This window comes from Octopus bimaculoides, chromosome 8 (genome assembly GCF_046866305.1).
Source record: "Octopus bimaculoides isolate indiv1 chromosome 8, ASM4686630v1, whole genome shotgun sequence".
Classification (NCBI taxonomy): domain Eukaryota; kingdom Metazoa; phylum Mollusca; class Cephalopoda; order Octopoda; family Octopodidae; genus Octopus; species Octopus bimaculoides.
In genome coordinates, this window is record NC_142935.1 from 17,237,358 (window position 1) to 17,264,787 (window position 27,430).

Genomic DNA, 27,430 nt, shown 5'->3' on the forward strand with positions numbered 1-27,430 from the left:
AACTCAGATATATTTTAAGAATCAAAAAAAAAAAAATCTACACGTTCTGCTCATCCTAAAGGCTGCTTCTTTGTTTTTTAAACTAAGGTCAAAGTAATAAACAATCAGAAAAAAATAATCATGATACATAGATATGCGCACATGTGCATGTATGTGTGCATGTGCATGCAAAGTGCCAGAGTATATGTCACAACAAGCACTTATGGAATCATCATCATCTAACATCCACTTTCCATGTTGGCATGGATTGGATGGTTTGACAGGTGCTGGCTGTGCAGAATGCAAGCACCAAGCTTCAGTGTCTGTTTTGGCATGGTTTTTTACAGCTGGATGCCCTTCCTAACACCAACCACCCTGCAAAGTGGAATGTGAGGTGCGATTTTTCACTAGAGCTGTGGGGTTTCTTTAGTCCCATTCATAACAAGGTTATCTTTCTAGTGCTGGCATCCTGAAAAATATAACTAGTACGCTCAGTAAAGTGTGAGATTATGAGGACATAACAGTGCTCTGGAGCCAGGAAAAATACCCACTGCATTGTGTAAAGTAATTAGGAGAGACATCCAGCAGAAGAAAGAAAACCGAGGTTCCCTAAAATGTCTAGGTAAGTAGTTCCTTTGAATATGTGTTGATTCTGACTGACAATCCATCATATGTGTTAATTCTGAATGACAATCCATCAGTGTGGAAAGTAGGAATAAAATAATAGTAATGATGATAGGTACCAAAGAAATAATGATATATGGTTATATGAATATAATTAGAGTATTTCTCTGGTGCAGAACTCAACATATAAAAGAACAACAAACCGCTTGTAAAGAAAGGATGAGACAAACAAACCTGTTGAAATCAGAAACATATTTGTGAATACAGGAAAACGCTTGGTAGAATCGGGTTACAATCTCGATGTGGTTTTCTTTGAATTCATCATCCAAATCTTGAAGGTCCTTAAAAAATGAGAGCAAAAAAATAAATAATCAGATTGAAATAGAAACAGACAACTGTAATTGGGAACAATAGAGATAGATAGATAGATAGATAGAGAGAGAGAGAGAGAGAGAGAGAGAGAGAGAGAATGATTGAGTGTGTGGGGATAGGTACGTGTGTGTGTGTGTGTGTGTGTGTGTGTGTGTGTGTGTGGTGAGGTGTGTACCAACCACATGGTTCCGGGTTCAGTCCCACTGCGTGGCATCTTGGGCAAGTGTCTTCTACTATAGCTTCGGGCCGACCAAAGCCTTGTGAGTAGATTTGGTAGACGGAAACTGAAAGAAGCCCGTCGTATATATATATATATATATATGTGTGTGTGTGTTTGTGTGTCTGTGTTTGTCCTCCCCACTCAACATCGCTTGACAACCGATGCTGGTGTGTTTATGTCCCCGTCACTTAGCGGTTTGGCAAAAGAGACCGATAGGATAAGTACTAGGCTTACAAAGAATAAGTCCCGGGGTCAATATGCTCGACTAAAGGCGGTGCTCCAGCATGGCCGCAGTCAAATGACTGAAACAAGTAAAAGAGTAAAAGAGTATACAAAGATGTGCACGTGAATAAACTTGCACTTGTGGATGTATGTGTCACAACAGAACAGAAACACACACATGCACAAACATGTCATTGAATTAAAAATCTAAACACATTTTTTCTAAGCTACTGATGTGTAGAAAGAAGAGAGTGCGACCATTTCTCGGTTTGTTGACTGTTTCTCAGAGAAGACGTTCCCTGCTTCCTTTCCGGACCATCAACATAAGGCATTCAGCTGCTAAATAAAATTAGTCATAAATTAGGTTCTGCTATTAGTGGATAGCCTAATTTGCATAGCTGTGCATTTGATAGCTATTCATTAATTAAACACTATTAATTTTTGCTTTTTTCCTGGAATCCTTTGCCAATCAACAGTATAGAATATTCAACTGTAATATAAAGTGGCCATAAATTAGACTAGATATTGATAGCCTAATTTGCATATTTGTGCATTTAATAGCTCAGCTCAATATTAATTAATATGTATGTTATGCACATCATAGTGTAATTCATAGGAACTGAAAATAAATATAAATATTACAAAACTTTGCTTTGGATGAACTAAGAATGCAAACACGTTCATTCAATGCTACTGATGTGAGGAAAAAAAAAAATAGGGAGGCAGTCTTCTGACAGACTGTTTCCTGGTTTGTCGGGCGCTCATCAGAGAAAATATATCCAGTTTCCTTCTTAATCACTTCTGGTTTATGCTGTGTTGTGCATAAAAATAAATATTGTTTAATGATGACCTTTCAAATGCACACATTAAATAGGCTGTCCACTAGTGTGCCAGTCTAATTTATGACTACTTTATATATATATATATATATATATATATATCAGATGAATAGTCAATAAAGAAGAATTTGGGTATATCTTCTTTAAATAGAGGTCAACAAGCCATGAGTATCTCAGGGGAACCCAGTACTTTTTCTTCCCCACCTACAGTATACCAAAACTATATTTACATTCTTAGTCAGCTTCAGCAGCTTCAGCTTCAGCAGATTCAGCTTCAGGAGAAATACCTAGCCAAGGATAAACCTCTGTTCTTGGCTTTCGTTGATATGGAGAAAGCCTTTGACAGGGTCCCCCGATCTCTCATTTGGTGGTCAATGAAGAAACTAGGGATAGAAGAATGGTTAGTGAGAGCTGTGCGAGCCATGTACAGAAACTCTGTCAGTAAGGTGAGGGTTGGCAGAGAGTACAGTGAAGAATTCCGGGTGGAGGTAGGGGTCCACCAAGGTTCTGTCCTCAGCCCCCTCCTATTTATCATAGTTCTCCAGGCTATAACAGAGGAATTCAAGACAGGATGCCCCTGGGAGCTCCTCTATGCTGATGACCTTGCACTAATTGCTGAGTCACTATCACAATTAGAGAAGAAGTTTCAGGTATGGAAGCAAGGACTAGAATCGAAGGGCCTTAGAGTCAACCTAGCTAAAACCAAAGTCCTCATAAGTTGGAAGGCAGACAAAACACAAACCAATTCGGGTAGATGGCCCTGCTCGATCTGTAGAAAAGGAGTGGGAAGTAACTCTATAAGATGCACCAAGTGCAAGCTATGGACACATAAGAGGTGCAGCAATATCAAAGGAAGGTTAACTAGGAAGTTAGTTTTTGTTTGCAGCAGATGTTCTGGAGCTATAAATACTGGGAATGTGCAGAAAACAACTTCTGCCACATTCCAGGGAGAAAAACTAGAAGTGGTTGATAGCTTCCGCTATCTTGGTGACCAAATTAGCAGTGGAGGTGGGTGTGCTGAAAGCGTAGCTGCTAGAATTAGAATAGCCTGGGCAAAGTTCAGAGAGCTCTTACCTCTGCTGGCGACAAAGGGTCTCTCTCTCAGAGTAAAAGGTTGATTGTATGACGCATGTGTACGAACAGCCATGCTTCATGGCAGTGAAACATGGACCATGACTGCTGAGGACATGCATAGGCTCGCAAGGAATGAAGCCAGTATGCTCCGATGGATGTGTAATGTCAGTGTGCATACTAGACAGAGTATCAGTACCTTGAGAGAAAAGTTGAACTTACGAAGCATCAGTTGTGGTGTGCAAGAGAGACGACTGCGCTGGTATGGTCATGTAGCGAGAATGGATGAGGATACCTGTGTGAAAAAGTGCCACACCTTAGCAGTTGAGGGAACCTGTGGAAGAGGCAGGCCCAGGAAGACCTGGGATGAGGTGGTAAGGCACGACCTTCGAACATTGGGCCTCACCGAGGCGATGACTTCTGACCGAGACCTTTGGAAATATACTGTGCGCGAGAAGACCCGGCAAGCCAAATGAGACCTAAATCTAAGGCCCAGCCAGTCCACTTATGCGTACCTTCCTTCCTTCATTGGACACTAAATTCCACTTCTGAAGACCTGTTGAGGCAAGTGAAATCGAAATCAAGTTAAGTTGGACACTAAACTCCACTGCGTAGGCCTGTTGAGGCAAGTGAAATCGAACTCGAGTTAAATTAAAATTGGACACAAAACCCCACTTGCGAAGACCTGTTGAGGCAAGTGAAATAGAAATAGATCGTTGCCGTGCCCCTAAACTAGCTCTTGTGCGGGGCTATCGTAGGATTTTCAAGCGAGATCGTTGCCAGTGCTCCTGGACTGGCCCATGTGCGGGCAACACATGAAATCTTTCGAGCGGGATCGTTGCCAGTGCCACTGGACTGTCTCATTTGCGGGCGACACATGAAATCTTTCGAGCAAGATCGTTGCCAGTGCCCCTGGACTGGCTCATGTGCGGGCGACACATGAAATCTTTCGAGCGGGATCGTTGCCGGTGCCCCTAGAGTGGCTCATGTGCGGGCAACACATGAAATCTTTCGAGCGAGATCGTTGCCAGTGCCCCTCGACTGGCTCTTGTGCGGGCGACACATGAAATCTTTCGAGCGGAATCGTTGCCAGTGCCCCTGGACTGGCTCATGTGCGGGCGACATGAAATGTTTGGAGCAGGATCGTTGCCAGTGCCCCTGGACTGGCTCATGTGCGGCCGACACATGAAATCTTTCGAGCCGGATCGTTGCCAGTGCCCCTGGACTGACTCATGTGCGAACGACACATGAAATCTTTCGAGCGGGATCGTTGCCAGTGCCCCTTAACTGGCTCATGCGCGGGCGACACATGAAATCTTTCGAGCGGGATCGTTGCCGGTGCCCCTGGAGTGGCTCATGTGCGGGCGACACATGAAATCTTTCGAGCGAGATCGTTGCCAGTACCCCTGGACCGGCTCTTGTGCGGGCGACACATGAAATCTTTCGAGCGGGATCGTTGCCAGTGCCCCTGGACTGGCTCATGTGCGAGAGACACATGAAATGTTTCGAGCGGGATCGTTGCCAGTGCCCTGGACTGGCTCATGTGCGGGCGACACATGAAATCTTTCGAGCGAGTCCGTTGCCGGTGCCCCTGGGCTGGCTCTTGTGCGGGTGACACAAGAGGTTTTTCGAGCGAGATCGTTGCCGGTGCCCCTGAACTGGCTCTTGTGTGGGATCGTCGTAGGATTTTCGAGCGAGATCGTTGCCAGTGCCCCTGGACTGGCTCATGTGCGGGCGACACATGAAATCTTTCGAGCGGGATCGTTGCCAGTGCCACTGGACTGTCTCATTTGCGGGCGACACATGAAATCTTTCGAGCAAGATCGTTGCCAGTGCCCCTGGACTGGCTCATGTGCGGGCAACACATGATATCTTTCGAACGAGATCTTTGCCAGTGCCCCTGGACTGGCTCATATGCGGGCGACACATGAAATCTTTTGAGCGAACTCGTTGCCAGTGCCCCTGGACTGGCTCTTGTGCGGGCGACACATGAAATGTTTGGAGCGGGATCGTTGCCAGTGCCCCTGGACTGGCTCATGTGCGGTCGACACATGAAATCTTTCGAGCGGGATCGTTCCCAGTGCCCCTGGACTGGCTCATATGCGGGCGACACATGAAATCTTTCGAGCGAACTCGTTGCCAGTGCCCCTGGACTGGCTCTTGTGCGGGCGACACATGAAATGTTTGGAGCGGGATCGTTGCCAGTGCCCCTGGACTGGCTCATGTGCGGTCCACACATGAAATCTTTCGAGCGGTATCGTTCCCAGTGCCCCTGGACTGGTTCATGTGCGGGCGACACATGAAATCTTTCGAGCGGGATCATTGCCGGTGCCCCTGGACTGGCTCTTGTGCGGGCGACACATGAAATGTTTGGAGCAGTATCGTTGCCAGTGCCCCTGGACTGGCTCATGTGCGGCCGACACATGAAATCTTTCGAGCCGGATCGTTGTCAGTGCCCCTGGAGTGGCTCATGTGCAGGCGACACATGAAATCTTTTGAGCGAGATCGTTGCCAGTTCCCCTGGACTGGCTCTTGTGCGGGCGACACATGAAATCTTTCGAGAGGGATCGTTGCCAGTGCCCCTGGACTGGCTCATGTGCGGGCGACATGAAATCTTTCGAGCGGGATCGTTGCCAGTGCCCCTGGACTGACTCATGTGCGAGCGACACATGAAATCTTTCGAGCGGGATCGTTGCCGGTGCCACTGGAGTGGCTCAGGTGCGGGCGACACATGAAATCTTTCGAGCGGAATCGTTGCCAGAGCCCCTGGACTGGCTCATGTGCGGGCGACATGAAATCTTTCGAGCGGGATCCTTGCCAGTGCCCCTTAACTGGCTCATGTGCGGGCGACACATGAAATCTTTTGAGCGGGATCGTTGCCGGTGCCCCTGGAGTGGCTCATGTGCGGGCGACACATGAAATCTTTCGAGCGAGATCGTTGCCAGTTCCCCTGGACCGGCTCTTGTGCGGGCGACACATGAAATCTTTCGAGCGGGATCGTTGCCAGTGCCTCTGGACTGGCTCATGTGCGGGAGACACATGAAATGTTTCGAGCGGGATCGTTGCCAGTGCCCCTGGGCTGGCTCTTGTGCGGGTGACACATGAGGCTTTTCGAGCGAGATCGTTGCCAGTGCCCCTGGACTGGCTCTTGTGCGGGTGACACATGAAATTTCTTCGAGCAAGATTGTTGCCGGTGCCCCTGAACTGACTCTTGTGGGGGGTTGTCGTAGGATTTTCGAGCGAGATCGTTGCCAGTGCCCCTGGACTGGCTCTTGTGCGGGTGACACATGAGGTTTTTTGAGCGAGATGAGCGTGGCCGTTGCCAGTACCGCCTGACTGGCCTTCGTGCGGGTGACACGTAAAAGCACCCACTACACTCTCTGAGTGGTTGGCGTTAGGAAGGGTAATCCAGCTGTAGAAACTCTGCCAAATCAGATTGGAGCCTGGTGTAGCCATCTGGTTTCACCAGTCCTCAGTCAAATCGTCCAACCCATGCTAGCATGGAAAGCGGACGTTAAACGACGACGAGTTCACCCTCAGTGAGGTTTTGTAATATTTAAATTTATTTTCAGTTCCAATTTATTTCCATAATACACATGCAGACAGACACACACTCATAAACATATACATACATAAGTGTGTGTATGCGTGTAAGTGTGTTGGGATGTGTATATTTCATGACAAATATGAAAAAATAAAACAATGTAGACCAGTTTATTCAAATTTAATAAAAGTCACTTATAAGCATGCACATACGCACGCACGCACACACACACACACACACACACACACACACACACACACACACACACACACACATTATAGAGTAATTCTAGAGAAGGAACAGTTTGTAACCAAAATAAATACGAGACAAGACTGAGATGAAGCTGCATCTGTTGACAGTCAACTAACAAAACTGATCTCGTGATCTGGTATTTAGATAAATAAAATATTAGTTTCCTCACAATTATATTTTAACTTTCTGGCTGGTATTATCAACAATTTAAAATATGGATGCAGGAATGACAATATACTGCTGTGAAAACAACATACAAAGTAGTTTTTATTGTTTGCTCCATTAACCAAAGGCAAGATTAAAACCTTATATCAATACAAATTGCTTGAAACACTAATGATGATGATCATCATCGTCATCGTCACCACCATTTCAACATCCACTTTTCCATAGGCCATCATCATCATTGTTTTAATGTCCATGTGCGGGTGGCACATAAAATATACCATTTTGAGTGTGGCCGTTGACAGTACGGCCTGACTGGTCTTCGTGCCGGTGGAACGTAAAAGCACCCACTACACTCTCAGAGTGGTTGGCGTTAAGAAGGGCATCCAGCTGTAGAAACTCTGCCAAATCAGATTGGAGCCTGGTTTAGCCATCTGGTTCACCAGTCCTCAGTCAAATCGTCCAACCCATGCTGGCATGGAAAGCGGACGTTAAACGACGATGATGATGATGATGTATCTGTGCATGTAGGAGTCAGACAGAATCTGTTGAGGTGGATTTTCTACAACTGGATGCCCTTCCAGTCACCAAACCTCGTTTACTTCCAGAACTGAAGTACCCCACTTGCATGATGGTGATACTCGTTTACAACTATCACATGAATAGCAAAGCAACACACATACACAAACACACACTCATACATACATGACAGGCTTCTTTCAGTTTCTGTCTACTAACCCCACTCACATGGCTTTATTCAACTCAGAGCTATATAAGAAAACACCCAAGGTGCTGTACAGTGGAATTGAATCTGGAACCATGTAGTTGGGAAGCAAACTTCTTACCATGCATGCACCTATATAAACTTCTTACCACACAGCCACACCAGTGCTTATGTACTTGTTGAGACAGATAATTTTCAGTTCGATGCTTTCCTGTCACCAACCATTACCTGTCTCCAAGCAAGATAACATCTCATCTAGTCCTTCAAACACTAACACCTGAATGGCCAGACATGCTTTCATGGAAGATTGCAGAAAAATTACGCCATTTTTATATGAACATTGACTTTCTTTACAGTCAGCATGCAAATGTCATGACAAAGAGACACACATACATGGAAGGCTTCTTATAGTCTCCATGTACCAAACTCACATGCAAGGCATTGGTCAGTTTGGGGTTATAGTAGGAGACATGGTTTCATGCAATGAAACTGAACCTGAAAACACGTGGTAGCAAAAGAGGAATTCCTAATCACACAACCATATCTGTATCTAATCATTATTGTAAATATAAGTATAAAGTCTGAAATTTGGAAGAAGGGATCCATTTGAACATATCAACTTTAGTTGTTGACTCTAAGAAGATTTGAACACAAACTGTAAAATGCTGAAACTAATGCAGCTGAGTATTTTGTCTGACACTAACAATTCTGCTCTTCCATTACCCTCACAACAATGATGTAATAGGATCTGTGATAACTGGTAAGTAAACGGTGAGAAGACAATTTGTCAACAGACAATTCACCGACTGGACAATAAGTTGACATGCAGAAGTACCGATCATGGAGTTCATCAAAACAGAACGAGGAGGCAGAAAGCTTCTATACAAAGGCTACGCCTATATTATTGATGGAACCAGAAAAGAAGAGACTGGTTGGATTTGAACTCAAAAACATAAAAGGATGTAACTAAATACTACAACTTTTTAACTGTAATAATTACAACAGTTTTAGGTACAAGGTCTAGGTCTGAAATTGGGGAGAGGAACACTTGATTACACTGACCCCAGTTTTGATATGCTACTTATTTTATTGACCCCCGAAAGAGTGAAAAGCAAAGTCTACCTCAGTGGAATTTGAACTCCCAACACAAAGCCAGAAGAAATGCTGCAAAGCATTTTGCCCAGCATGCGTGTTCGCTGCCTTTCTGTCCTACTGTAATAATGATTTGAAATCTTAGTACAAGGTCAGCAATCTTAGGGGAGGGGCTGGTCGATTACATGAACCCCAGTACTGAACTGGTACTTATTTTACTGACCCTGAAAGGATGAAAGGCAAACTTGACCTTAGCTGAATCTGAACTCAGAACATAAAGATCGATGAAATGCTACTAAGCATTTTGCCCGGCATGCTAACAATTCTGCCAGCTCACCACCTTACTGTCATACTGTAATCTTTTCTATTCTAGGCACAAGGCCCGAAATTTTGGGGGAGGAGGGCCAGTCAATTAGATTGACCCCAGTATGCAACAGGTACTTGATTAGAAATGAGGGTTAAATATAGTGATTAATTCGAAGCAGGGAATTCCTTTGCACGAATATATAGACATATATATTTATTTCTTTATTGCCCACAAGGGGCTAAACATAGAGGGGACAAACAAAGGGATTAAGTCGATTGCACCGACCCCAGTGCGTAAATGGTACTTATTTAATCGACCCCAAAAGGATGAAAGGCAAAGTCGACCTCGGCAAAATTTGAACTCAGAACGTAAAGACAGACAAAATATTGCTAAGCATTTCACCTGGCGTGCTAACGTTTCCTATTTCTTTATTGCCCACAAGGGGCTAAACATAGAGGGGACAAACAAGGACAGACGAAGGGATTAAGTCAATTATATCAACGCCAGTGCGTAACTGGTACTTAATTTATCAACCCTGAAAGGATGAAAGGCAAAGTCGACCTCGGCGGAATTTGAACTCAGAACATAAAGATAGACAAAATACTGCTAAGCATTTCGCCTGGCGTGCTAACGTTTCTGCCAGCTCACCACCTTGACTGTCCTACTATAATAATTACAACACAAACATACAGATATTTTAGTATACATATCATTCTTTAGGAGTTGACAATCATAAACAAGTATACACATGTTAGCACAAGTATACAATAAATATATGTTAGCACACATATATTTATTGATAGCTAAATGATGATGATGATGATGAAGTCATGTTAAGTACAACAGAAATACACATGGTAGTACACATATTTATTAAAGGTGGACAGTCAAGTTGAATATCATAGAAACACATATGTTAGTAAGTGTATGTATATTAATAGTCAACGTAGGAGTGACTGTGTGGTAAGTAGCTTGCTTACCAGCCACATGGTCCCAGGTTCAGTCCCACTGCGTGGCATCTTGGGCAAGTGTCTTCTACTATAGCCTCGGGCCAACCAAAGCCTTGTGAGTGGATTTGGTAGGCGGAAACTGAAAGAAGCCTGTCGTATATATGTATATATATATGTATGTGTGTATGTGTTTGTATGTCTGTGTTTGTTTCCCCAACATCGCTTGACAACCGATGCTGGTGTGTTTATGTCCCCGTAACTTAGCGGTTCGGCAAAAGAGACCGATAGAATAAGTACTAGGCTTCCAAAGAATAAGTCTTGGGGTTGATTTGCTTGGCTAAAGGCGGTGCTCCAGCATGGCCACAGTCAAAAGACTGAAATAAGTAAAAGAGTAAAAGAGTCATGTTAAACATAAGTATACACTTGTTAGTACACATAGTTTCTCACGGTATCCACTGCAATAAAGTTTGTTTTAACGGAACATCCAAGTTTCAGTGGGAATAAATATTACCTCTTGGTTTTCATACTGCTTCTGAAACTACTATATAGCTATATTAATAGTCAAAGATCATGTTCAACTGTTTTTCTTTCATTCACCACTGTTACCAGCACTACATACTACATATAACACCATCAGCAGAGCCACCACCACCACAACCACCACCACTATAATCACTGCTACTGCCAACACTGTCTACCCCCACCATCTGTTAAAGCCATAAAGCTAATTTAATCCTTAAATAATTTCTTTTTAATCCGTTCACCACTTAACCTTTTCGAAGGTTTCACTTTAAATCTCTGAAAGCAAAAAGCAAAAAGAAAAAAAAAACAAAAAAAAAACATCTATAATGAAAGAACTTACAGGTCGGCTGTCAATTTTGCTGTCAAACTGTTCAGTGTTCTTGAAGTAACTGAAGTCACAGAGGATCTCACCATATTTCGCCTGGTCCTGACGGTTATCTTGGCGGAACACAGGCGGAACATAGTCCGACAGTCGAAGCAGCTCAGCTATAATAGCATTACCTCTCGATGTCAGGTGAATCAGGTTTTGCCCACACTGGTTATTTTCAGCTAGAAATTCTGTCATGTTAAGGCTCTGGTATCAATATAACAACCAGGGGCTGAAAGACTTTCTAAGGGGAGCTGGAAAGACAGAAAAAAGAATAGAAAAATATTTAAAAGGCAAGAAAAAGAAATAAATAGTCTTAGTCTTCAAACATAATTTCAATACATCTACATAATTTTAATTACATCTACAATGTACAATAATAATATTTGATCAAAAGACTGCAAGCTAGCAGAATTGTTAATTGCATCAGACACAATACATATGTGCACCTCTGTTTTGATTTTCATGTTTACAATTTTTACCAATATAGATCACATATTTGCATGTGTGCACACGCACACATACACACACACACACACAGACGCACACACAGACACACAGACACACAAGACAAATTTCTTTCAGCTTTTGTCTGCTAAACTCACTTTCAAGGCTTGGCTTTGGTTGGCCTGGGGTTACAGTAAAAGACATTTGCTCGAGGTGTTGCATAGTGGGACTGAACCCACATATTGCTATGTGAACTTCTTTTACCACACAACCTTTCCCTTGTGAACAGTTTCCCTTTTAACAGCTAGGTGTACCAAAGTGTTAAAACTTAACGAGTTAATCAGAACGTGAAACCCCATATCCCCCCCCCCCCACCATGTTCTGTTAAGTTTTAGTAGCCTAGTGCACGAAAATCTTATGTTGTGCCACTTGTATATATGACACTGAATACATAATCATTTCTGATTTTGGCACAAGGCCAGCAATTTTGGGGAGACGGACAAGCTCATTACATTAACCCCAGTGCTCAACTGGTACTTACTTTATCAACCCTGAAAGGACGAAGGCAAAACTGACCTCAGTGGAAGTTGCTCAAAACATAAAGAGGCCGTAGATATGCTGTTAAGCATTTTGTCTGACAAGCTAATGATTCCGCTGGCTCACCCACCCTAAACACCAGAATTACTAAATACTGCATAATTTAAATAAACATTTCATGTTCACAATGATTATTGCGAACATAAAATTGCATAGAGATCATAAAACGTGTGCATGGGCACAGAAACTCAGTGTAGAGGGAAATTCATTTCATCAACCACACCTTTACTCTTGTTCACCACTCACCAAATTCACCTCTACCCCATCATCTTATGCTCTTCTCATATGCTGCTAAAATTGTCTGCTTTCTCCTCCCCCTTCCTGATCCACCATCCTTATCACCTCTTATGCCCACATTCTTGTACCTTGAGTATTTGCTCTGGCATTCCATCACTGCTATCTTCATCCTCTTTCCAGCTGTTCAAACCCATGCTTATGATAATGCAGGGTAGCCATGTATCAACACCCTAGTATAAAACCACTTAAATGCAAGGGTCTTTTCCTTTTCTTTTGGTCTGCAAGTTACTTGATGACTTCACTCGTGCTGGTGGAACACAAAAAAGAAAACAACAGCTAGTACATACTGTGAAATGGTTGACATTAAGAATGCTGTCCAGCCACAGAATGCTGTCCAGCCATAGAAACCATGTTGAATCTGATTTTGGAGCTTGATGCAGTCTTACAACTCACAGGACCCCGTCAAGCCATCTAACTCATCCCAAACTGCTCCACTACTGAATCAGTACTTTACCCATGGAAATAGTTATTTATATTCCTTTACTGTTTTTGAGTTGTTGGACAGTGGTCATGCAACATTTGGATCAATTCATGATAAAAGGGCTATGTCCTCTTGAAGAGCTAATGCGAGTTAATGCATTTTCTGTTACAGATATAAATATTAAATTATTTACGCTGATAATATCACTGTTATTTATGCATATCAGTAACACACACACACACACACACACACACACACACACACACAATCTTCTGTACAGGTTCTGTCTACTAAATTTCACTTACAAGGCACTGGTTAACTTAAGGCTGTATTAAAGAACACTTGTCTGAGCTACCATGTATTAAAATTATAGTCAAAACCACAAGACTGTGAAGCAAACAATTAACCATATTGCCATACATGTGAACCACATGTGTATGTGTGTGAGAATGTGTGTATGTATGTGTATACAAGAGTGAGTCAGAAAATAATGCAATCTTTATTTGCAATACTTCCTGCCTCACTCGTGTGTATACAAATATACACAAACAGGTATGTATGTATGTTATTGAATTGGTTCACGAGTTAATAGTTGATAATTAAAGAAAATTTCTAAATAAGTTCCAAAATACTCGGAAATCACACACACACACACGCACACACACGCACAAATATATAAATATATCAACAATAAAATAACAAAAAGAAACAAGAGTATGATGTGTGTGTATGTGGGGAGGATGCCTCACACAAAATCCACAAAACAACACACATCTGTTTATGCATTAATTTGGGATATGGAATTATTAATGTAGTAGGATGCATATATATATATATATATATACATACATTTTAATCTATTTATGTATTTATTTTTCTTTGTATTAACGTTTACTTTGAAGTGTTAAAAGATAAAATAATAAAACAATAAATATGCACAATAAACAATCTTATATAAATATATATATATATGAATAATAATAAAAAAGCTTCCTGCAAACATTTAAATACCTCGCATATTTCATTTCTAGAATATGCAAATTATTTTTCCTTCTGTGTTTTTTTAATTTTTTTTTTTTTAGTTTTTAAATAAATTCACGTTCATGCTCTGTCTTCCCTTCTTTCTCACTCGCACTTTTCTTTCTTTCTGACATTGATAATATAATAAGCGATCAAAGAGATAAAAGTGCGAGTGTGTATGTGTGTGTTAGGCAAAGAAAAGCAACAGAAATAAAAAAATAAAAAAACTACAAACAAAACACAGAAAAGGAATCAGAAAAATAATGCCAACACCATGCAAACAAGTGTTGATTGATTACCACTTTTGAAATGGAAATCACAGAAGGGGAGCAAATTATCATTAAGTCAAGTATATATCTTGGGAATCAAGAAGATGGAAATGCCACATGGTGGAGAAGAAGTGGTTGCGGAGGAGTGGAAGGTACAGGTAAATTAAAAAAAAAAAAAAATTTAAATTGAGAACAACTAGATGATGATGATGGTGAACACGATGATGTGGTGATGATGATTATAACAACAAACAGGGCCAAAGCAAACAAAATAGGATGAAATAAACTTAGAGGAAAAAAAAAAAAAACCAAACCAAACAAACAACATTTTATTAAATAAACAGATGTGCACACATGAGCGCACAGCATTATATATGAGAGAGAAAAAAAATCCACATTATATATACAGCATTATTTCTCTCACTCTCTTTCTAAATATACATACATTTATAAGCACTGTCTCTTTCCACACACACACACACACACACATATATATATATATATATATATATATATATATATATATATATATATATATATATATATATGAGAAATAATTTCATTATGCATATATAAACAGCTATGTGTGTGTGTGCGTGTGTAGGGAGAGATAAATAGACAAATAAATAGGTAGAGATAGATATACACACACAAATCAATGTACACTATATCATGTCATCATCATCATCATCAATTTAGCAGCAGCTTTTCCTATGCTGGCACGCACACACACACACACACAGACACCCACATGTAATCTGAAGCAATCTAAGAAATTTTTATAACCATTTTTAGTATTAATTTTTATAAATATTTTTATAATCTCAAAAATAACGATATACTGTTAATTTGATATAGTGAACTCTTGTAAATACTGATAGAAATAATATTAACAATAATTTAATGATATATTTCTTTTTATATAATCAGATAACAAAAAATACTTCACCATGATATATTTATACAGAATTACTTTTATATTTTATTTTAGTTAATTTAGTGAATTTTGCAATACATAAAATTGAGATTTTTAAAATCAGTCTCATTGATTTACATGTAAATTATCACTGGATTTCAATATTTTCATTATTATAGTAATGATTTATAATAGTAAATATCATTTTAGTAATGATTTATAATAGTAATTCTTTCTTATATATGAAGAGAAAATTATGTGGTTAAGTGTACTGTTTTTATTTCCTTATAGAAATAGATGTGGTTGTGTGGTAAGAAGTTTGCTTCCCAACCATATGGTTTCGAGTTCATTCCTATTGTATGGCACCTTGGGTAGATGTTTACTACTAGAGCCCTGGGCTGAACAAAGTCTTGAGAGTGGATTTTGTAGATGAAAACTGAATGAAACCTGCCAGATGTGCGCATGTGTTTTTGTCCCCAAACACTGCTTGACAACCGGTATTGGTGTGTTTATAAGTTAGCAATGCCAAAAGCAAGTCAGACGACTGATAATGAATAATGCGCAAGACTGTTGATTTATAAGGATGGATTTATCAATGGTTCATCATTCTGTGGTTACTACTAACTAGCATTTCTAGTGCGCACACACACACGTACACACACACACACACACATATATATATATATGTATATATATACATATATATATATATATATACATATATATATCATCATCATCATCATCATCATCGTTTAACGTCCGCTTTCCATGCTAGCATGGGTTGGACGATTTGACTGAGGACTGGTGAAACCGGATGGCAACACCAGGCTCAAATCTAATTTGGCAGAGTTTCTACAGCTGGATGCCCTTCCTAACACCAACCACTCAGAGAGTGTAGTGGGTGCTTTTACGTGTCACCCGCACGAAAACGGCCACGCTCGAAATGGTGTCTTTTATGTGCCACCCGCACAAGAGCCAGTCCAGGGGCACTGGCAACGATCTTACTTGGCTTGCCGGGTCTTCTCACGCACAGCACATTTCCAAAGGTCTCGGTCAGTAGTCATCGCCTCGGTGAGGCCCAATGTACGAAGGTCTTGCCTCACCACCTCAGCCCAGGTCTTCCTGGGCCTACCTCTTCCACGGGTTCCCTCAACTGTTAGGGTGTGGCACTTTTTCACGCAGCTAACCTCATCCATTCTCACCACATGTCCATACCAGCGCAATCGTCTCTCTTGCACACCACAACTGATGCTTCTAATGTTCAGCTTTTCTCTCAAGATACTTACACTCTGACGGGTATTCACATTGACATTACACATCCAACGGAGCATACTGGCTTCATTCCTTGCGAGCTTACGTATGTCTTCAGCAGTTACAGCCCATGTTTCACTGCCATGTAGCATGGCTGTTCGTACGCATGCGTCATACAGTCTGCCTTTTACTCTGAGTGAGAGTCCCTTTGTCGCCAGCAGGGGTAAGAGCTCTCTAAACTTTGCCCAGGCTATTCTTATTCTAGCAGCTACACTTTCAGCGCACCCACCCCCACTACTAACTTGGTCGCCCAGATAGCAGAAGCTATCGACTACCTCTAGTTTTTCACCCTGGAATGAGATAGAAGTTGTTTCCTGTTTGTTTACAGTCTTTATTGCACCTGAATATCTGCCACAAACAAAAACTAACTTGCTAGTTAACCTGCCTTTGATGTTGCTGCACCTCTTATGTGTCCATAGCTTGCACCGGGTACATCTTATAGAGTTACTACCTACTCCTTTTCTACATACTGAGCAGGGCCATCTACCTGAAGGGGTTTGTGTTTTATCTACCTTCCTACTTATTAGGATTTTGGTTTTAGCTAGGTTGACTCTAAGGCCCTTCAATTCTAGACCTTGCTTCCACACCTGAAACTTTTCCTCTAGTTCTGATAGTGACTCTGCAATTAGGGCAAGGCCATCAGCATAGAGGAGCTCCCAGGGGCAACCTGTCTTGAACTCCTCTGTGATTGCCTGGAGGACTATGATAAATAAGAGGGGGCTGAGGACGGAACCTTGGTGGACCCCTACCTCTACCCGGAATTCATTGCTGTACTCATTTCCAACCCTCACCTTACTGGCAGCATCTCTGTACATGGCTCGCACAGCTCTCACTAACCATTCTTTTATCCCAAGTTTCCTCATTGACCACCAGATAAGGGATCGGGGGACCCTGTCGAAGGCTTTCTCCATGTCAACGGAAGCCAGGTACAGAGGTTTATCCTTAGCTAGGTATTTCTCCTGCAGCTGTCTCACTAGAAATAAGGCATCAGTAGTGCTTTTACCTGGCACGAACCCAAACTGCATCTCATCTAAATTGATTCGCTCCCTAATTAGTTGGGCTATGACCCTCTCTGTAACTTTCATAACCTGATCTAACAGCTTGATGCCTCTGTAATTATTTGTATCTAAAGCGTCACCCTTACCTTTGTAGCAGTTGACTATGATGCTGCTACACCAGTCATTGGGTATGACTCCTTCGTGTATCACCTGGTTCGTAATACGGGTGACTAGGCTATAGCCAACACTGCCAGATACTTTGAGCATCTCTCTCTCTCTCTCTCTATATATATATATATATATTCACAGACATATACGCACACATCATATATATATATTACGTATACACATACACACACTTTACAACCACATGCTTCTGGATTCAGTCCAACTGTGTGGTCCCTTGGGCTGACTAAAGCCTTGTGAGTGGATTTGGCAGACGGAAACTAAAAGGAACCTGTCATGTATACGCATATTTTTGTGTATTTGTCGCTCACCACCACTTGACAACTGTTGTTGGTGTGCTTGCATACCCGTAACTTAGCAGTTAAGCAAAAGTGTCTGATAGAATAAGTACCAGGCTAAAAAAAGTATTAGGAGTTGATTTGTTTGACTAATTCTTAAAGGTGGTGCTCCAGCATGGCTGCAGTCAAATGACTGAATCAAGTAGAAAATATTTATCACCACCATCTTCTCTCTTTTTCAAAGAGGGTAACCACGTATCTCCCCTGCAGCAAGACACCTGTACCTGTCTCCTTTTCCTATTTGAACCTCCAATTACCTTGTATAAAGCTACCTCCCTGGATACCACACCTCCTCAGTTGTGGGTTCTTGCCATGCCTGTTACTTGATGATCTCACTGGTACCATGTAAGAAACACCCAGAACATTCTGTGAAGTGGTTGACATTCAGAAGGGCATCCGGCTGTAGAAACCATACCAAAGCACACATGGGAGCTTGGTGCGGTTCTCTGTCTTACCAGCTGCTGTTGAACTGTCCAAACTATGCCAGCATGGAAAACAGATGTTACATGATGAGGATGATGGTGTCCGTGATACACTACTGCTACAATTTTTGTTGACTGTTTGCTTGCTGGTTCATGTTCTTGCTTGAGGGAGCTGAGGTCATCTCAGATTAGTGGTCCCAAAGATGTCTTCATGTGTAGAACTGGCCAGGTCCACCAGTGCTCTCCATCACTAGTAGTCCCATGCCAACCTCTCTGCATCCTCCAAGATGACACTGAGTTGACTGCACTGCTGAACATGCAGCTAGAAGGCTTAAAATGTGTCAAGCTAAGGAATTCTTTCTTAAGTTGAATAAGCTCCCATTAGCCTTGTCACTTTTCCCATTGCTGTTCTTGCTACTGTTGTAGTTGTTATTAATTTTGTTCTTCACTTTCAGATGACAGTGGTTTCTTTCCTTCTCTCTGATGCCATCTAATAATGTCACAGTAATAACATCACTGTTATTTGCTGAACAGACGCTTGACACATTCATTGCTTCACCTATATCTCTCTTTGTTTCTATTAAATACTCTTTCACTCCTTGTGTTTTTCATTTGTCCTTGGTGAATATTTTTATTTTTGCGAAATAATGGCATTAATCAAACAGTACCACTTTCTCTAGACTCAGAAGAAATAATACAAGCTGGAAATGGCAGTGACAGAGATGTGGCTGAAATTGGGGTGGCAAACATTCATCAATAGTATAATGAGAACTTCAAGTGTTACATTATAGGTATCAAGCAATTGAAAATCTTGCTTCATAGAGTGTGGAAATTTGATTAGAAATTTGGTTCAGTAAAATATACCAAGATATATTCAATAAATAGAATTAGTAACACCAAGTAATATCAAGATACATAACGAAACAGAGCTTGTAACTCTAGTTATTATCAGGTACTGTACAGCATATGCTTTAATGAACAGATATAACATGACTGCTTCCAAGCGAGGCAATATCTCCCTATGGCCAGATATGATTTTACAGGAGACTGGAAATGAATGAGATCTATTTACAACAATCATGCGATATCAAGAAAAAGAGACACAAACATATACTCACACATACATACATTATAGATAAATACACACACACACACACACACACACATACATACATTATAGATAAATACACACACACACACATTATATATATATATATATATATATATATATATATATATATATATATATATATCATCAACCACAGACACTCAACACTCAACTCAATGTATGTGCCTTGCTTATTTGCTTGTAAGCTGCGATGAGGATGATTCCCTCAAAGCACCAGGTGTTAAAACACCTGAAAGTTATCGACAAGTGAGATAACTCATCCTAAATCCCATGCAGGAGTGATGGGCATTGATGTTTGGCCATTTCTGAAGATTATCAGCATCACATACCTGAACTAAATCAGGGGTGAACTGAATTGCCAGTCCATGACAATATACAGATAGTATAAAAAGCTATTTGCTGGTATGCCCCAATGATGCATATGTAAGAATAAATTCAAATATGCATTAGAAGCAGTTCAAATGTTGTAAACATTATTGACTATACATACTTAAAGTACATGCTTTGCTTGTTCTCTGGTAGGCTGCGATTTAGCATGGTGGAGATGACTCCCTCAAAGCACTGGAAGTTAAAACATCTGAAAGTCATAGATGGGCAAGACAACTCACACCAAATCTCAAACAATGAGCTTCTTTCAGTTTCCATCTACCAAATTTAATCACATGGCTTTGGTCACCCCAGAGCTGTAGTAGAAGAGACTTATCCAAGGCAGAATGTAGTAGAACTGAACCAGAAACCATATGGCTGGGAAGCAAACTTCTTAACCACATATCCACACCTGCAGCTTAATGGTAACTTTAAGGATGTTAAAAGCTGTTAATGTTATGCAGTACATTATAATGTATACAAGACTACTTTTCGCTAGTTACATGTGAGGGGAATGACGATGGGGAACTTGTAAAAGGGAATATACAGAAGAAAGATAAGAAGAAGCACTGCTCTGCGTGGTTGCTTGACTTGTAAAAAATTAAATGTCTCTCAAATTATACTCAACATTTTGTGATCCTTATTTTACTGTGCTCAGAAAAAAAGCAAGATGGCCATCCCAGCTAAGAACGTCTTTGATCAAAGATCTAGTTTATGATTGCTAGTAAAAGGCAAAATTTCCATTTCAAGTCATGACGGCTGGTTTCTCAGTTTTCATGGCGTATATATTCCCTGCCTGGACAGGATGCTGGTCCGTTGCAGGATTACTAACTTTTGCCAGCAGAGTGGAATGGAGCAACGTGAAATGAAGTAGTTTGCTTAAGAACGCAACGCATCGTCCTGTCCAGGAATCAAAACCACAATCTTACAATCATGAGTCCAACACCGTAACCACTAAGCCACTGTTGTTGTTGTTGGCACTCCGTCGCTTATAACGACGAGGGTTCCAGTTGATCCGATCAACGGAACAGCCTACTCGTGAAATTAACGTGCTAGTGGCCGAGTACTTCACAGACACGTATACACTTAACGTAGTTCTCGGGGATATTCAACGTGACACAGTGTGACAATGCTGGCTCTTTTGAATTACGGGCACAACAGAAACAGGAAGTAAGAGTGAAAGAAAGTTGTGGTGAAAGAGTACAGCAGGGTTTGCCACCATCCCCTGCTGGAGCCTCGTGGAGCTTTAGATGTTTTCGCTCAATAAACACTCACAACGCCCGGTCTGGGAATGTTCTTGCTCGAGGGAGCGATCCTATGACCGCAAAGCCGCTGCCCTAACCACTGGGCCATTGCGCCTCCACACTAAGCCACTAGCTAGGTGCTAATAAACAACAAGGTAATGCAATTCTAATTCTCTTCCCGCTTTAAATCCAAAAAACCTGAAGACTATTTAAAGCTGAACATTATAATAGACACAGCATGAAGCATTTCAATTTCCACAGTTAAAAAAACTATTTTATGCAATGTTAGTTAAAAAAGAAAAAAGAAAAAAAAAATCTGCGCTTATCTAAATTATGTGTAGATATCAAACAAACTGTTATTATCGTTAGATTTGAAACGCTTAACACCTCTGCCACTATAATTTAGAGGAGTTTACATGTAAAATCTATAATAATTACAGATAGCAACTGTTAGAGACATCATGTTCTTCATTCTAACATTTTAATAAAACGCAAAAAAGAAATAAATAAATAACGGCATTAACATATTTAACAGTAAGAAAAAAAGAGTTATCTCCCTTATATCTGGAAATCTGAATTCACGACCCAAGTTCCGAAAGTCTTAAAGTGATAAGAAAATCAATACGATTGAGGTCCTTTTAACAGTAGGATCTTCGATTATATAGTTTACGAGAATTTGATGCAAATTTGATTATTCCGATAGATATATAGTAAAAAGATGGTTGCTTTCAAAATGTTAGGAATTTGAGATACATTTTACGTAATATTCACTGCATCAGTGAACTTTACAATAAGGAGATGATCATTATGTTTAGAGTAAGAATATTTTTACAGTTACTTGAATTATATTTTTATAGGATAAAACGGGAATATCTTTGTGGATCTTTTTTAAAACGGGGGCCACATTTTTCATTAACGAAACACTTTGAAACTTGGAACACTGGTAGAATGTGTCATATAAAACATCTTTTTCTCTTAGTCTTCTTAAAAATAAAAGAAATCCCTAACTTATTCCATGTTAAAGTTGTCGTATTTCTGTAATTTCAACCAATCACTGACGTCCATTCAGCCGATATACATTAAGTGCCGACTACATAAACAAACGATTCTGAAACAATTCTATCGGTGATAGGGTTAGGGTTAGGGTAAAACAGCAAATTTAAAAAGAAAAAAGCAAAACGAAGCTATGGAAATTAAATACGCTTTACATCGCTTAATCAGCCAAAGGGAGTAAATGTAAACAACTGAATACTTGTCAGTGATTGGTTGAAATTATCGAAATAAGACAATTTTTTACATGAAATAAATTCGAATACAAAAATATTTTTCTGTTCTATAACACAAAATAGATAAGTATACGAAGTTTGAAAGTCTTTCCGTACCAAAAACACTACGTAAAACATTAATGAAAAATGTGGCCCCCGTTTTAAAAAAGATCCGATTTAGTATCTTTATAGTAAGTTGGTTGTAGTTTATTCTCAGATCAGACTTTTAGAGAATAAAGGCATTCCTGTCTTTTAAAGGAATCACAGAATACAGCAGCCAAAGTGTCCTTGCCTTCTATTTTATCGAGACGGCAAAGTGTAATTTGGCTGCTATGTCTAGCAAGTCCCTGTGTAGAGGTGAAGATCCAATCTCCCATTTTGATGTGCAACGATTCCGAGTGTTTACGTCAATAAGTCATAAATATAAAATAGCTTTTCAGAGCAAAAACTGAACCTAAAGAGAATTAAGGAAGTTCTAAATACCTCTTCTCTTTTCTTTACTTCAATTTCGCCTCTCAGATTATTATTATTATTATTATTATTATTATTATTATTATTAAGGTGGCAAGCTGACAGAGACATTAACATGCAGGGCAAAATACTTAGTGACATTTTGTCTCTCTTAACGCTCTGACTTCAAATTCTGTCAAGGTTGACTTTCCCTTTCATCCTTAAGGGGTTGATAAATTAAGTACCACTTGAGTACTGGGGGTCGATGAAATTAACTAGACCCCTCCCTGAAAATTTCAGGCCTTATGCATTTAGTAGAAAGGATTATCATTATTATTAAGGCAGTGAAAATCCCGCTGAGGTTGACTTTGCTTTTCATCCTTTCAGGGTCAATAAATTAAGTACCAGTGAAATTCTGGGGTTGATGTAATCGACAAGTCCCCTTCTCTAAAATTTCAGGCCTTGTGCCTATAATAGTAAAAATTATTTAGACAATGAGCTGGCAGAACCGTTAGCATGTTGGGTGAAATATTTAGCAGCATTTCATCTGTCTTCACGTTCTGAGTCCAAGTTCCATGAAGGTTAACTTTGTCTTTCATCCTTTCAAGGTCGATAAAAGAAATACCAGTTGACTACTGGGGTCAATAATGTAATCAATTTACCCATTGCACTGAAATTGCTGACCCAAAATTTGAAATCATTATCATTATAGGCAGAATCACCAGAGCATTGGTAAAAAGACCTTCATTCTAGCCCTTTAATATCTGAGTTCAAACCCTGCTGAGGTTGACCTTATTTGTCATCCTTCCGAGTTCAATAAGCTAAAACACCAATCAAGAACTGGTTTTGATGGTATTAACTGTTCTTTTACCCACATATTTCAGACCTTGTGGTTAAGCATACACGAAGGCAGTGAGCTGATATAGTTGCAAGCACACTGGACAAAATGCTTAGTATTTCATGTTTTTATGTTCTGAGTTCAAATTTCATTGAGATTGACTTTGCCTTTAATACCTTTGTGCTTGATAAAATATTTACCAGTCGACTAATCCTCACCCACAAAATTTCAAGCCTTGTGCCTATCACTATAGGTACAAGACCTGAAAGAATTATTATTAAGCATGCAAATCTTAATCCTTTAATTACGAAATTAAATTTCATTAAACAGTAAAGTGAGTAGCCACATCAAAGTGGCAGTTGAATGTTACTACTATTTTAGCCCTAGGCAGATTCTCCGCCAGCTAGTTTTTGATGCAATGTTCTGCATCCTTTATATAAAATACACTGCTAGCAGGGAGAGCGAACCCTTACTATACTCCAGCAGCTAACAAGATCACAGGACTGGCCCAGTTTCAAGCTATTTGGCTCATCCTCAGCCTTGCACATAGTATTGTTCTTCACAATTTTAGAAGTCGTTGCTTTTCGGGGGCTAATAATCTTAAATCCGACTTTACCATTTATCTCATCTTTCTTATTCTTTGTCTGTCAGAGATACATTCCACTGTCAATATATGGTACTTTGCATCCTGTAGAAGTGATCAATATATAATACATATCCAGTAGAGCATAACAATCATCCCTGTATACATTGATTAATATCTTTAGAACCTAACCATCTTCTTTTGTATTCTACCTTTCACACAAGTTAAAATAGCATAGCCAACAGAACATACTCCAGAGTTGCAAAAAAAGTTGACCTAAACAACAAGATTTGAACCAGACAAAAAATTCAGATATCAATAAGCAAATATTTTTATATCTCTGTATTTGGTTTAAATACGTACATACACAGACACACACACACACACACACACACACACATATATATATATATATATATATATATATATTTGTCTCTCCCAACTTGTATGTATTTTTGCTTAAATTGTAGACAATGCTTTAACAGCATTTCAAAATGTACACCTCGGCAAAATGAAAAAGAAAAAAAAAATTACATATGAATACAAAGAAATGTGAATCCATTATATGACAAAAATCAATATCTCTCTAAGCTTAAACAAAAAACGAAAACAAATATATAAATAAATAATCTGAAATACCTAATGGAAACAAAATGAATTGTTATAAACTGAAATAATTCTTTGAGAGGTTGATCCCACCTGGGGAGAATATTCCAATTCCCACATCAGATGTTAATTGTGTTTGAAGTTGCGAAGGTGGAATAGAATAAATGAGAAGTGAAGTATTGAAAGGTAGATATACTGTACAAGGAAATCGATATAATTGTAATGTAGAGACACTGAAGGTAACTAGGTGGAGGACAAGTATCAGGAGATGCTAGTAGGTAATGCTATAGCCATATCATGAGGAGGCTGAATGAAGAAGTACTGAGATCATCATGTTTTCTTAGATTTTAGTATAGAAAGAAGGTAGTACTAAACTTTTGTAGAGCCTCTGAGTTTGTTGTTGTGGAAGGCGGAAGGTATCCTCAAAACCAAAGACCTGTTTCACATGCTTACAACAAACTCCAATAAAGAGGGAATGACAATTGGTAGTTCAGAACATGAGGGTGGCATGTATTGGATAGCTTTTGTTTGTTTCAGTCGTTAAACTATGGCCATGTTGGGACACCACCTTCAAGAATTTTTAGTCAAACAAACTGGCCCCAGTATTTATTGTTTTTCAGCCTGGTACTTGTTATGTAGAATGCTTTAGTTGAACTGCTAAGTTAGAGGGATAAAAGCAAACCAGCACTGAATGCCAAGTGGTGGTGGAAGCCAAACACACACACACACAATGAACTTCTTTCAATTTCTGTCAACCAAATCAACTCACAAGGCTTTGGTCAGCCTGAGGCTATTGTAGAAGACACTTCTCCAAGGTTCCACACAGTGGGACTGAACCTGGAACCATGTGGTTGAAAAGCAAACTTCTTACCACACAGTCACACTGTATAAATACACTTTCCTTGTCATTGCTCTATGTACTATTCACCACTTGGTAGTGTTACTTTAACCAAAGGGACACACTGTTCAGTAGTGAGGGCTCTTTAGTTGTACAGGGTAGAATGCAACATCACTAGTACTGGTGCTGTGATTAAATTCCCCAGTATACTCCATAAAGTGGATGATAAAGTAGGGCTGAGAGAAAACCCTTTAGTGATGTTCTGGGCATGATAAACTCCGTATCACTGGTGTCAGGATGATATGCTTCCAAGGCACTAAATAAAGTAATGGTTAGGAAGAGTATCTTGTCATAGAAATTATGCCAAAAGTGAAACTTATAAACAAGATGTAGTCCTTTGACCAATCAATCAGGACAATGGTTCTCAATAAGGACTGATGTTTTTGTTTCGTAGAACACCCAAAACCTTTTGCAATGGGGATCAGAAATATGTATAATGCTTGCAACAGGGTAGGGGTCATTAAAGGCACTTAAGGGGGAGAACACATATGAAGGAACTTCTAATATATCATTCTTTGACCCATTTGATACCAACCTGCCTGAAACTGCCCTTGGTCCTCTGATACAAACTTTCTGTCTTAAGGTGATCTACATTAAAAAATTCCATAAAAATTTCATATTAATTGATGTTGAAAACACCAGCTTATAATGACAGACTCATCATCAATAAAATTCAATGTCCAGTCTCCATGCTGGCATGGGTTTCATGGTTTGACATGGAGCTGGCTAGCAGGGAGCTGTCCAGATTCCAACTGTCTGTTGTGGCATGGTTTCAACAGCTGGGTGCCATTCCTAATGCCAACCACTTAATATAGTGTTCTGGCTGCTTTTTACAGGTTACTGTCATGGTTGCGTTTACATAGCAATGGTACAGGTGCATTAATGTACCGGTGCTTTTTAAGTGATAGAGGCACAAGTGCATTTTAAGTGGCACCAGAATCTAAAAAGACAAGCCTATGTGTATGAAAGACAGTGATTTTAATTAGTTTGATGTGTCTTATCAAGTACAGCAAATTGCCACTTCCCTTAGTCCCTTCTCATTTCCTCTCTTTCTTTAGTGATTCTGATAAATATTTAGAACAACTGGGCACTGGTTCCATTCAAATACTTAAAAAGAGGCATATAGTGTATGTGTGTATGTGTGTGTGTGTGTGGGGGGGGGGTAGCATAAGAAAACATGAATAATAAACCACAGCACAAACTTAATTTCTGTTTGATTAACCTCTTAGCTTGCAGATTATTCTGTTAAATATAATACCTTTTTTTATTCAAATTGTTTGAATTAATCATGCATTGTCTTATAACCTTGAGGTTTTGATGATGTGATTGTTTATTTTTAGAATGTCAGAGTAGATTAGGTGTGAGTGTCCAAACATGGCCAGTTTGAATGTAAAGCATGTAGAATATTTGGGCCAGATATGGCTGGTTTAAATGCTGAGGAGTGAAGGCAATATGACATTTGTAAAACACCATTCTGTGAAAGGGGATGTCAAGACGCAAAAGCTCGAGGACCACATGGAAGAAGATGAAGACATGTTGAGGCAAGTGAAATCGGAATCGAACCAAATTTGTAGGAACA

The 27,430-nt window shown here is 40.0% G+C and overlaps 1 protein-coding gene across 3 annotated transcripts in view; it reads right to left on the bottom strand.

Moving 5' to 3' along the window:
* Window positions 1-27,430, bottom strand: part of LOC106869244 (WASH complex subunit 5) — a 170,406-nt gene that overhangs the window by 111,570 nt on the left and 31,406 nt on the right. The window contains exons 2-4 of one of the 3 annotated variants that reach the window (XM_089356153.1): window positions 12,660-12,838; window positions 11,224-11,504; window positions 838-944 (exon numbers count right to left, since the gene is read on the bottom strand). In XM_089356153.1, coding sequence (XP_089212279.1) covers window positions 838-944; window positions 11,224-11,448 — 332 coding nt within the window. In that variant the 5' untranslated portion in view covers window positions 11,449-11,504; window positions 12,660-12,838. Of the gene's footprint in view, window positions 1-837; window positions 945-11,223; window positions 11,505-12,659; window positions 12,839-20,595; window positions 20,736-27,430 lie in introns of those variants that run through there. The other 2 variants (XM_089356152.1, XM_089356151.1) reach the window with 2 other exon arrangements.